General features: G+C 42.5%; 1 protein-coding gene across 2 annotated transcripts in view; it reads left to right on the forward strand.

Annotated features, from left to right (window-relative positions):
* Nucleotides 1-695: 695 nt before the first annotated feature.
* Nucleotides 696-12,941, forward strand: part of ALCAM (activated leukocyte cell adhesion molecule) — a 210,947-nt gene continuing 198,701 nt past the window's right edge. The window contains exon 1 of one of the 2 annotated variants that reach the window (XM_047723546.1): nucleotides 696-1,332. In XM_047723546.1, coding sequence (XP_047579502.1) covers nucleotides 1,260-1,332 — 73 coding nt within the window. In that variant the 5' untranslated portion in view covers nucleotides 696-1,259. The remainder of the gene's footprint in view (nucleotides 1,333-12,941) is intronic. The other variant, XM_047723544.1, reaches the window with a different exon arrangement.

Genomic DNA, 12,941 nt, shown 5'->3' on the forward strand with positions numbered 1-12,941 from the left:
CCCGGGAAAGAGTAAATGTTTTCTGTTTGGTACTGGGCAGTCGACTCAAGGGATCTGCCTTCAAAAGAAGGTATGCTGGAGAGGTGGGTTTGGGGGAGGAATTAGCCCAATATTTGGATTGCCCCCGGCCGACCAGCAGCTGTTCCAGTTAACTCTCCGGAGGCGAGTGACCACCTCTGCCACCCCCTCTAGACTTTTCTTCCTCCCCCGCCCCCCTCCCCCGCCCCGGGAATTCCCCCCCCCCCCCCACCGTCCTGCCCACCACTCTTCATTGAAGATGGAGCTGCAACATCACCGCCGAAAAATCCCTGAGGAGCGAGCCACTGAATAGGAGTCTGGGACAAGAGTTTTTTGAAACCTGTCGAGGCTGGTTTGGCACCAAGAAATGAGCGTCCGCACCGAGAGGGCGAGGGCAACGCTACTGGAAGGAGGCTGTCCCGAGGGCCCACCCGGGCGCGCGCGGCTCCTGCGTCTGCTCTCTATTGGCGAGCGTGGCCCCGGGGGCGGAGCTACAGGAAAGCCCCTCCTACTCGGGGGGCCCAGGGAGCCGGCGAGCGCCTCCCCCGCGGAGCGCCAGAGCTGGGCTCGGTCTGCGACTCGGTCCTGCAGCGCCTCTAGGCTGCAGGTCGGTGCTCCAACCACCTGCTCGGCGCCGCGTCCTGGGAAGAGGGGAGGAGAGAGGAGGGACGCGGCGGGGGGGGAGAGAGGAGGAGAAAGGCAGCTTACACACGCCTTCCAGTCCCTCCACTCAGAGCAGCCCGAAGACCGCTGCCGCCGCCGCCGCGTTCGCTGCTACCGCTCTGCCACCTGAGGAGACCGCCTGGACTCGCCTCCCCTGTTGCCCTCGGCGATTCCTTCCGAGCACCGGGCTTTTTACGCACACTGCCACTACCATTATTACTGTTATCCCAAGAGAAGGAGAATAACAGACCAGCCTAAAAGAACCACGTACACCTTTCCGAAATACTCAAGTGTCTCCGGGGAAGAGAGGGTCGTCGGTGCCGGGAGGAGCAGCCCAGGGGCTAAGGACAGGTGCTGAAGGGGAGGGAGGAAGAGTTGGGGCACTGCGTGGTGGAAAGTTGCTCGCGGCGGAGATCTGAAGGTCCGGCGCCCCACAGCCCAGGGGGGCGGTGTGTCTGGGAGAAGCCGCTGCCCCTGCGTTCGGACCTGCGAGCTCGCGGGCAGCGCGGGGCCGAGGACGACGCCCCCTCCTGCGGCGCGGACTCTGTCGGTGGCCCCTGAGGAGGAGGAGGAGGAATATGGAATCGAAGGCGGGCCCCTCCTGCCGTCTAGTCTTCTGCCTCTTGATCGCCGCCGCGGTTCTCAGGCCAGGTGAGCAGGGGCCTCAGGGCAGCCCCAGGCCGACGTGGGCCGGGGGTAATTTCCTACGTTCCGGACCAGGGCCTCGCACCTCGGGGGCAGTGCGCGCGGGCGTGTGGGGGGAGGTAAGGGGACGGCGGTGCAGGCACAGGGCTGGCCCTGGGTTCAGTCACCTGTGCCGCACGTTTGGGCCCGGCCGGTTGGCTCAAGTTTGGGCAGGGACTGGGGGCATTGGGTAAATCTCCAGGAACTTTGGGTGCTGTCGGGGTTGGGGCTTCAGGGCCCCGCGGGCAGGATTCGTCTGGATATCTCTCCTTCCCCTGCGGCTCCCGCCTAGGCGGCGAGCCCTCGCCCTCTGACAATTCCTTCAGTCTCCGAATATCAAAGTCGACGTCACTGCGCTCGGGGCAGTTTTCCTTTCGCTTAGCTCGGTGGCAGTAACTGCCCGCACTTTTTCGTATTAAATCCCCTGGTAACTTCCCCTCCGTAGGAGGTGAAGGAGGGAGGGGTGGAAGAGAAAGGGAGGACTTTGATCACTCCCTTAAAAACCTCCTATGGCTCAAATCCTGGTTTGAACGCCCTCTCCCCCATTGTCTGGGTGGGTAGTGAGTGTAGGGGTGGGTGGTGGTAGGCAGAGAACACATCCTGAACTGGAATTAGCATCCAAGGATCTGAGACCTTAGTGAGCGGTTTGTGGATTTCTTAGGACCTGTGATTCAGCCTCAGTTTTCAGTTATGTACTGAGCCTCATAAGAAAAATAGGCAAAATCCCCAATAACTAAAATATATAGCCGGGAATCCCTTTCCTACCCTAGGGACGGCCCCTGGGGCTGTCACCCTGAGACCTACCGGTCGGCTGAAGCGAGTTGGTCCTTACGGGGCATCTTGTACGTTCGCCTTCGGTTGGTGGAGCGTCAGGTTCATTTTGTCTCTGGACTTGAGGATTTTTTGGATTTTTTTTCTCCTTTTGAAGTTTTGTCTCCAGCCCTTCGTAGATAGACATTTGCAAGTAAAATTCCTACTTCCTGGTTTGTGTGTGTGTGTGTTTCAGCTTCTGTTTGTTCTGGTGCCCTTTTCTTTAGTTGTTATTAAAGAAAGACTCACTTCTCTTTCGCATCTTTAATTTCTGCACATCCCTTCAGTTGTTGGCAAACTGAGGCCAAAAACACAGGTTTGAAAGCCTCTGATCTCTCCCAGGAAGAGGGGGAAAGTGAGGCTGGGGGCTAGAATCCGAGGATCACAAGTGTTTGTGAACTGCTGCTACTGTGTTTGCTAGTGGTGGTGGTGCGGGGGAGGGGGGCCCCCTCTCCGGATCTCTTTATGATAAAGTTACATTTCTGGGTGAGGTAATGAGCTCACCTGCAGTTCTGAGGCTAGAGAAAGAGGCATCTGTGACAATCCCTGGCTCTGGGGCGGAGCCTGTGAAACGCGAGTAGAACCGGATTTCAAGCAGGTGGGGTGGGGGTAAGAACACCCGGTGGTGGGAAGGGGAGACCCCCCTGACTTTGGCACATTGTGTATTTCACTCTTTCAAGGTCCCATTGTCCGATGTGGGAGGAGAGGGTACTCACTCTGGAGCCCAGGGGAGAAGAGGGTTGAAGGGGTGAGGTCGTTAGCAAAATGCAAAACCTCCCACAGCTGGTTTTCAGTTTAACCCTCTCGTCACTTTGAGAGTGCTGTCTCGCCTACACCCACACCCGGGGACCACTCGCACACGCCCAGTTCCCCTTTCCGTGCGGTCGCTCAGGTATTTGTTTTCCGTTGAGCCACCTCGGGGGACAGATTTTTCCTCACACTGAACTGCTAAAAAGGGAAAGGTTCCCCGTTCAGAATTCCTTCTACGTGATTCGTTTGGAGCCACAAGCTCGCGTCTCCAGCCAGTACCCACTGAGCGCTTTGGGTGAGCTGGGAGTGTTCTCGCCGCTGGGAGGTTCTCGATCGACCTCGGCCGATCCGAGGGTCAGAAACCTCAGCCCCTCAGATCAGTGCTTTCCTTGAATTTATCGGGCTGGCTTGTGTGCGTGTCACTGTGTTTTAAAAGAAAGGGTTGTGGCACCTAAAAGCGCCTTTTCCAGACTCTAGTCCTGCAAGGGAAGTGCACCTCCTTCGGAGCCCTCTGCATAGCTGAGCCCGGTGGGGCTGCAGAGCCCGTGGCTGGCGTAATCAAAGCGACTAACTGACTTACCCGCCTGCTGCCCTTCATTTCCGGAGCACTTTTAGTAGTGTGTGTCGAGACCTAGAGATCAAAAATTCGAGTTTGTGAAACTGCCCCTTCAGGTCTTTCGGTCTGTAGTGGCTACACAGTCATTGAATGATGTAGGCCTGACATGTTACCTGTTTTGAAGGGAGGGGAGAAGATGCAGGAGCCACAGAAACTGAATTCGGAGATAAAGGCAATGAAGTTAAGTGCTCAGCGTCCGAGGAAACGAGAATCTCATTATCCTTGTAGAAAGAGCGTCAGCCTGTGGTGACATTTTGTATTGCTTTAAAAAATGCTTTCCTTGATTATTTACAACAAGGAGGTGGGACCCCTGCAGTTAACTGTTTCTTCTCTTGGGTAATTTGTGTTCATGCCCTCAGGAATTTTTCTTAATTTCTCATTGATACAAGGTTAATTCTAAGACATAAGCACACTTAAAAGCCCCCCCCCCCCCCCCCCCCCCCCCCCCCCCCCCGCCCGCCCAGTTGGATATTGTGTTCTCAACACATTCTGTTTTACCTCAGTAGGCCTTGGGGAAAGCATCAGCTCAAATGATGTCCTTGCAGACTGCCTGATGTGGGACTACTAAAATGTATTAATTTAAAAACTGCAAACTGCTTAGTTGCCAGTAAATATTGCTTTTTCCTTGATGATTTATTTAATCCAATAGCAGTTTACAACTTAATGGGGTACTCTTTTCAGTAAACTGCTTTTCTAGGATTGGCTCAGCATCATTCACCTTTGGGCACTGGAGCAAGTTATTTCACATTTTCAGGCTTCTGCTGTCTCATGTGTAAGTAAAACAGTGGACTAAAGATCTATTCTCTGAGATCTCTTTTGCTCAAAACTGTTTCTGATGACCTAAGGTAAAAAGCTGATTTGGGCAAAGCAGAGTCATTATCCAATTGTATTTTTTCTAATGCTTTCAGACAGACTGAATGGATACAGTTCATATAAATTGTGTTGTAGAAAATTGCTAGGGAACCCAACTGCAAATTTTTCATCTTTTTTCCTACTTGTATAAATCCATTATAATATCTTGTGCTTAGTCCTTCAGGCCCTGAACAGGGCTATTTAAAAAAAAAAAAAAAGTGTGATAGGAATTTGTCTCTCACTGTCCTGGGAAAAGAGACCCTAACAGTGGGAAAGATTTTTAGATCTCAGAAAACTCCATTAGGGTAACCCATCCCTCCTGGAAGATTGCCTCTATTTAAACTACATATGCAGTTCCTAGAATGAAATGTAAGCAATGATTGGTGATTGTATGTTCATGCGACAAAGCCTGTGTGTATTCCTAAAGATGTCCCTAAACAGAACAGTTGACTTGCAAGGTGGTTTTAAGTGCAGTATAGAAGGAAATAGAAAATAAAAGTTTTCCTGTGGTTTTAATATCTATACAATTCCAAAATATTTTTGTGACACAATTCCAAACTTTTTAGGAGTTTTTAGAAAATTCAGTCTAGCTTATCTTTTTAAATAGAATTTTGGAAGAGAATGCTTGTTTCCTGTTAACTTATTAAAAAGAGGAAAATCAATAAAAACCTACTTTCATAGTCTTAAGTGTTACCAGAAATTATTATTATTTTTTTATTGGCGTCAGCACTCATGTGTTCGGTTTTCAGTTATGCCATATAAGAATGTTCTGATTTTGGGAAAGCTGTTTTTCTGTTCCTTCTTATTTCCCATTTGTAAATTTTCTCCCTTTGTAATGTATGGTTCTGATTTTGATGAAATTAGTAATTCCCTTGCTCAGCATTTTGAATTTTTCAACGAAAACCTGCTATATTAAGACTTCTATTTTATTTTTAGTGGAAAAACACTGTTACATTTAATTATCACCTTGACCACTTTTTAAAGTCAGGTAAAATGTCTGTTTTCTTTTCCTTTTTTCTCCTTTCTCTTTTTTCCCCCTTATGTTTTCATGTCCCTAAACATAGGCCTTTGTAAAATTGAGCATTAAGTTTTCAGCAGTACTTGGTGTTAGATGGCAGTATTTTGTCATACAGTATCTTAAATGTTTTATAATCACCTTGTCTCATAGTCTTAAACACATTTCTTTCTGTTCTGGCCATTTATTTAGCATAAAATATCACCAAAGAGAACCAGCTTTCAGCAGCTGTTAACTCAAGCAGACACATGCATATATATCCCAAATATGCAGGAAAGCAACACAGGTGCAGCTATGATAAAATAGTATGTATAGGGCATATGGGTGGCTCAGTAGGTTAAGCATCTGCCTTTGGCTCAGGTCATGATCTCAGTTTCCTGGGATCTAGCCTCACATTGGGCTCTCTCTCCCTCTGTGATCTCTCTCACTCTTGCTTTCTCTCAAATAAATAAATAAAATCTTCAAAAAAAATTTTTTTAAATAGGATGTACACATAGAAACTTGAATTTAACTTTTCCCAAAGTCAATTTTATTCTTCATTGTTAGATTTTCACAAAGTCCCATTTCATTTCTTATACTTGAATGTGTGTGGCATATTAGGAAATGAGCTAATTCAGTGAAATATTGAAGAAAATTTCTTTAAGAGTGGTGGGTGATGACTTTATTTACTCTTGGATATCAGCTCCTTTTTATTTTCGATAAGAAATGAAAAAGGACTGGAAAAATATTCATTTATATTTCTCTCTCTCTTTTTTTTTTTAAATTGGGGCAGAATTTTTCCTACGAAGGATAAAGTCAAGACTAACATACATCTTCTATATTTAAGAAGAGGATATGGGGGCGCCTGGGTGGCTCAGTGGGTTAAGCTGCTGCCTTCGGCTCAGGTCATGATCTCAGGGTCCTGGGATCGAGTCCTGCGTCGGGCTCTCTGCTCAGCAGGGAGCCTGCTTCCCTTCCTCTCTCTCTGCCTGCCTCTCTGCCTACTTGTGATCTCTGTCTGTCAAATAAATAAATAAAATCTTTAAAAAAAAAAAAAAAAAGAAGAGGATATGGGACGCCTGGGTGGCTCAGTTGGTTAAGCCGCTGCCTTCGGCTCAGGTCATGATCCCAGCGTCCTGGGATCAAGTCCCGCATCGGGCTCCTTGTTCTGTGGGGAGCCTGCTTCTCCCTCTGCCTCTGCCTGCCACTCTGTCTGCCTGTGCTCACTCGTGCACTCTCTCTCTCTCTGACAAATAAATAAATAAAATCTTTAAAAAAAAAAAAAAGAAGAGGATATTATTGTCTGTTGGATAAGGTTAAATCCTACAGTTATTGCAAGTATCCTTATAGTGTACAAAGTATTATACATTTGGAATTACTGATATTTTCATCCAGTTGATTTCTCTGTTTAAATAACAAAATTTATATGCTTCTCTCCCCACCTTATTACTAGATGTAATATCTTATATATTTCAGCCTGGACTAGTTCCAAATGTGCTGTGATATTCAGTAATTGTTTTATGATAACCTATTATCATAGTCCATTATTATAGTGTATGTTCCAAGAATGAAATTAGCTTTCAGTGCTTACTCTCTTATTTATCAGTCAGTTCTCAGTTATCCATAACTTTGAAGGATATGATCAAATCAGTCCAATCCGAAACAGTTCTAATCGAAGGATTACTTAATTTGTCTTTGAGTTTAAGCATTTCAATAAACATGTCTGTGCCTAAGAATTTATAGTATTGCAGCGTTATGAAACTAAACTCAGGAGAATAGATTAATCAGAAATTAGACCCCTGTCCACCTTCTCTGGCTTGTTAGCCAGCCCCTCCCCACCACCTTTTTCCCCTAAAATTTCCTCCTCTATTACTCCATGAGCCATACATCCCAGTATACACATGACAGTCCTGTTTATCCTGATGTCCTGATTCAGTTTTTAATGGTACCTTTTCTCACCCTCAAAAGTGCTATTTGGAGGACAAATTATATAGCCACCATGATTATTAATGGCATGCTTGTTGATATGTCTCTCTTAGACTACTTAACTGTAAGTACTCTCATCCTGACAAACTGCATATTTCTAACTTTTTAAAATTTATCAGGTACAATGAAATATCAACAAGAGGTCACAAAACCCCTTTAATATCAAGTATAGGAGAGATGTGAGGTTATTGCAGTGGATGTAAAACATTAAGGATCCCATGGTTTGGTGTGGAAACCAAATTGACCTCATAGACCAAGAGAATAATGGTGTTTGAAATTCACCTGGGAGCGATACTTCTTACGAGGGAAGGCTGGTTTCAGTCTGATCCGGAAAGCCCTTCTCAGCCATTTGCACAATTCCAGTTCTGTTCTTCTTTGAAGTTTCTCGGTAGCTCCACTGTTAATTTGGATTTAAAAATAATTATCAGGGATAGCTGTACAATTGAAGGAAGCACTTAAGTCTTTTTGTACATGTAAACTACAGTTGTATCAGTTACAACTGGCGAACTGGCTTGGGGCAACCAACAACATGCCTATGGCAATTCATGCCAAGGCTTTTAATTCCTAATTAGGCACCCATGTGTTATTTGGTTCATCTATATAAGTGTTTCAGATACTCAGAAAACCCCCAAAGGGAGTGGCGGTAGGAAAGGTCGAGAGAATATTATCTAAGCACACAAAGTAAGGGATGCTGTGGTTTTGTCCTCATTAATAAGGCAGAATGAAGGGAGAGGACATTGGTCACGGTGGCTAAAACTCTTGTCAGCACATTCCCAAGTATTTTCCCTAATGGTGGGGGATTTATGGGTATGGAATTTACTTAGTTCCAATTCAAGAAGAAACAATAAAAGCATGTGTAGCTAGTCTTATTGAATTTTTGAACCATAGTACATCAAACAACTAGGTTGTGTGATAGAGCACTCCTAAACGTAGTGGTTTAAACAGCAACCATTTTATGTATTTCATTATTTTTCATTCTGGCAATTTAGTCTGGAGAGTTGGGTGTTTTTTTTTTTTTTTTTTTAGTTAGACATCTTCATTTTACTATAATCTGCTCCATGTCAGGCTAGGCAGCTTTGCTTCTGGGAGTTGGCTGATTGTAGTTCAGGGAAAATTGACTCTTCTCTAAGAGGCTTCCCTAGGCTTGTTCTCTTGGTGGAAGCAGGGTTCTAAGAAAAAGCAGAAATATGGAAAGCTTCTTCTGGCAAACCATCATTTTTGCCACAGTCAATTGGTGAAAACAAGTCCCAAGTCCAGCTCATATTCAAGGGTGGGGAAGTCATCTCCTCCTATTGACTGGAAGGAGCTAAAAAAACACTTGGCAAATAGTGTGGATAAAGACCAAGAGAGAGAATTAGTACCATTTTTGCAATCAGTCAACCAGTGAGTGATGTGATAGCAGCAAGTATCCTTACTTAGCCCCATATTCATTGTTTATATCTTCCTCTTCTATCTCCTTCGGCAAGAAATATGAGAGATTATAGAGGCTCAAGCACTGTCAATAAAAGCACGATACTATGGCTGAACCCTTATCTTCTCCTGAAATAAAATTATGGAAAGTTAAGTGTGTGTGTGTGTGTGTGTGTGTGTGTGTGTGTGTGAGAGAGAGAGAAAGAGAGACAGAAAGAGGAGAGAGAGGGAGGGGCAGAGTGGGAGAGAGTGCACACAGTGTTGAAGGGTTAAAGGCAGGCAAATCATGGTTAGAACTAAAATGTAATGGAAGAGGTATTGTTGGAAAAAATGAGAAATTGCGGGGCGCCTGGGAGGCTCAGTGGGTTAAAGCGTCTGTCTTCAGTTCAGGTCATGATCTCAGGGTCCTGGGATCGAGCCCCACATTGGGCTCTCTGCTCAGCAGGGAGCTTGCTTCCTCCTCTCTCTCTGCCTGCCTCTCTGCCTGCTTGTGATCTCTGTCTGTCAAATAAATAAATAAAATATTAAAAAAAAATAAAATAAAAAAAATGAGAAATTGCCCTAGATGTTCATCTGGTTCAGTTTTCTTGTTTGACAGCTGAAATAGATGAAGCCACAGGTTAAAAGATTACCTAAAATTCCATAGCAAATTAGCTAGTTTTTTGAGACAACAATGTTCTTGAAACTAAGAACATTGTTGTCTCAAAAACTCATAGATTCAAGGTTTGGAGCTATAGGACCTTAAAATTATTTAGGTACTTGCCTGCGTGTCACATTGTTATCCAGTCCAAGATTAAAACTCAGGTAGGGGCGCCTGGGTGGCTCAATGGGTTGGGCCTCTGCCTTTGGCTCAGGTCCTGATCTCGGGGTCCTGGGATCGAGCCCCGCATTGGGCTCTCTGCTCAGCGGGGAGCCTGCTTCCTCCTCTCTCTCTGCCTGTCTCTCTGCCTACTTGTGATCTCTGTCAAATACATAAATAAAATATAAAACAAAAAACAAAAAAAACTCATGTAAATTAACTTGAAACGAATACATCACTGTATGTTAACTAAATGGGATTAAAATAAAAACTTAAAAAAACTCATGGAAATTAACCATGTGTAACACCATTCTATAAATGTTTATTGAGTGCTCAGTATGTACAAAGCATTGTGCTTGGTGTTTCGGATACTGCAATAAACCTAGTGACTAGGTTAGACGGTCTAAGTTAGACTGTCTAGGTTAGACAGACACCTAGTGACTTAACTAGACAGTTAAGGTCTTGTCACGCCAAGAAATTATGTTCTCTTTGGGAAATAGACATCAGTCGACTAATTATATAATTTACTAGAAGTTTTGCTAGGTACTACAAGAACAACTAAAGAACATTTTACATCAGAATGTGCAGATTTGGCCTGGACTTCAGGAAAAATTTGGAAAGGTTCTTTCGGGAAGAAACATCTGAGGTATGTGTTGAGGAATAATCAAGCAAAAGGTATGGGCTGAGAGAATAGCACGAGTTATGATGTCAACATGGGAAGGAACATGGCTTCTAAGTCCTGGAGGTCACCAGGAATTCTTTGAAGTCCTTTGAATACTTTTTCTATGATTTCCCTAATTTACTCACCAGTTGAAGGGTTCAGAGAGGATCTGTTTGATCTTATTCAAATACTTATATATAAGCAAATATTTGCATAGATACTATCACCTTTAAAAGAATCAAGTGGGAACATATTATACATGCCATTTTGTACCTTTCCTTTTTTACTTAACAGCACGTTTTGAAGAATAAGAGATTATCCCATATCAGCACATATAGCTCTACTTCATTTTAGAAGGTATATTGGATTTTATTGTACATACCATAATTAATTTAACCATTTCCCCAGTTCTTGGAAATGTATAATATTTCTAGCCTTTTTTGTTACGGACATGACTGTAGTGAACATCCTAACGTGTGTTCTTGTACATATGTGCTGTTACATTGGTAGGAAATGTCTTGAATGTGAAATTGCTGAGTCAAAGAATATATGCATTTTTCATTTAGAAAAAATTCTAAAATTACAATTCAAAGAGTATATACTCTATTATATATTTGGAAGCTGCTAAGAGAAAAGATCTTAAAAGTTCTTATAAGAAGAAAAACATTGTAACTGTGTCGTAATGAAGTGTTAACTAAACTTGTGATAATCATTTTGCAATATATACATATATCACTGTGTTATACACCTAAAACTAATACAATGGTATATATTAATTATTTCTCAATTAAAAAAGAGTGTATATATTTAAAATCCCAACAAGAGCACATGGGGATGCCCCTTCTGCATATTAATAGTACAGACTTATGGAGAAAGTATAACTTAAAAAAAAAAAACCAACAGGATAATAAGTTGATTCTTATTTATTTAAAACTATGGGAAAAATGAGAATTATAGGAGTAATAGGCACACACATGCTCACATATTAGGCAAAAGCTTTAGATAGTTCGGTGCTTAACTTTATGACACATGTAATGTATCAGGGCTGAAAATGGGTGAAAGAAGTACATTTATTATGAATTATTATCATTGCTCTTTCCATGTAAGATGGCTAACTTTTAGAACATAAACTATGTAAATGTAAGTTCATATTTCCTTTCATTTTGGAAGATTCATACGCTATGGGATCAGATTAACTAAAGCAGAGGATTAAGAGACAATAGCATGTGAGCCTTAAGAATAGTTGATATTGTTTTATATCACACAGATGGTTCCCAAATATTTGTGTTAGTTCATTGTATGTATGATATACATTGTGTAGGTGAATTAACTAATGCCATTTTGTAAACCCTTCATAACGGGTCTTACTAAACAGATTTCAGTTATTTTTGAGTAAGTCATAATTTAAACAATCTTCAACAAGTTTAACAGGCTCATCGGAATTGCTTACTAGTGGATAAAAAGTATCATCTGAAAATTTAGTGTCATTAAATATGTTTTACCCTGTAATTTTTAGAGCTATTATGGAAAAGAGTAAGACACATTTTTATTGCCATGTCTATATAAAAAATACAACAATGTGTCTATGCAGAGTTTTTAATGAGCATGTGCTGAGAATATGTTTTTTAAACAAAGTAACAACAAGTATTCATAATGGAATTAATATTAGTATGCACAACTGTAATTTCAAAAATAAAGCAGTTTCTGCCTAGCATTTACTTTATTTTCAACTTGTGGCATTTATACCTTATTCTGCAAGCATTTTCTCTACCTGGTGGTAGGTATGACACTTTCCAAGAAAAATGCTTATGTTGGTTATAAGACATAGGTTTTATATTTTTTGCAGAGATGGGCTTGGCTCTAAATATGAATAATGCTTTTGCTATCAGATCTAAGAGTAAAACGAAATACATATTTGCATTTACCCTGTTGGATTAATCCTTTACTCAACCCAACTGCAGTGGATGGTAATCTAGTTCTCAAATAGAAATTTTCTTTTGGAAATGACTATTTAGTATAAGATAAAATGGCTTTTCTTATCACAGTAGAATGACAAATAAGTATCTGTTTATTAAAACAAAACCTGCATCTACTCAGCTGTTTTTCTCTTTGCTGATAAGAAATATGTCTCCTTCCTAAAATAAATGATAAAACAATAAAAAAAAAGTAGAATTTCAGGTTATGGTTTAGAGGTTATTATTTTTTAGAATTGATCCAAAATGTTTGGTTAGAAAGGATTTGAACTGCCTGAATAGTGATTTTATTGTAGATAGTATGGTTATACCTCTATGATTTTTTTTTAAAGATTTTATTTATTTATTTGACAGACAGAGATCATCAGTAGGCAGAGAAGCAGGCGAGAGAGAGGGGGAAGCAGGCTCCCCGCTGAGCAGAGAGCCCAATGCGGGGCTTGATCCTAGGACCCTGGGATCATGACCTGAGACGAAGGCAGAGGCTTAACCGACTGAGCCACCCAGGCACCCCACCTCTATGATATTTAAAAAAATAATTCTTTGCTTAATTTTTATAGAATGTCAGTGCTCACAGATTTCACAGATTATCAATACATAGCCTAGGTCCTATTGCACCAGAGTCCAAGGGCTTGGGTGGTGGAACCGAGTATTAATTTATTTTCTAGCTCTTGTCTCTGTTTTCTGATTTGTAATATGAGGATAACAATATTACCAAGTTCATTTGA

This window comes from Lutra lutra, chromosome 1 (assembly GCF_902655055.1).
Source record: "Lutra lutra chromosome 1, mLutLut1.2, whole genome shotgun sequence".
Taxonomy (NCBI): Eukaryota; Metazoa; Chordata; class Mammalia; order Carnivora; family Mustelidae; genus Lutra; species Lutra lutra.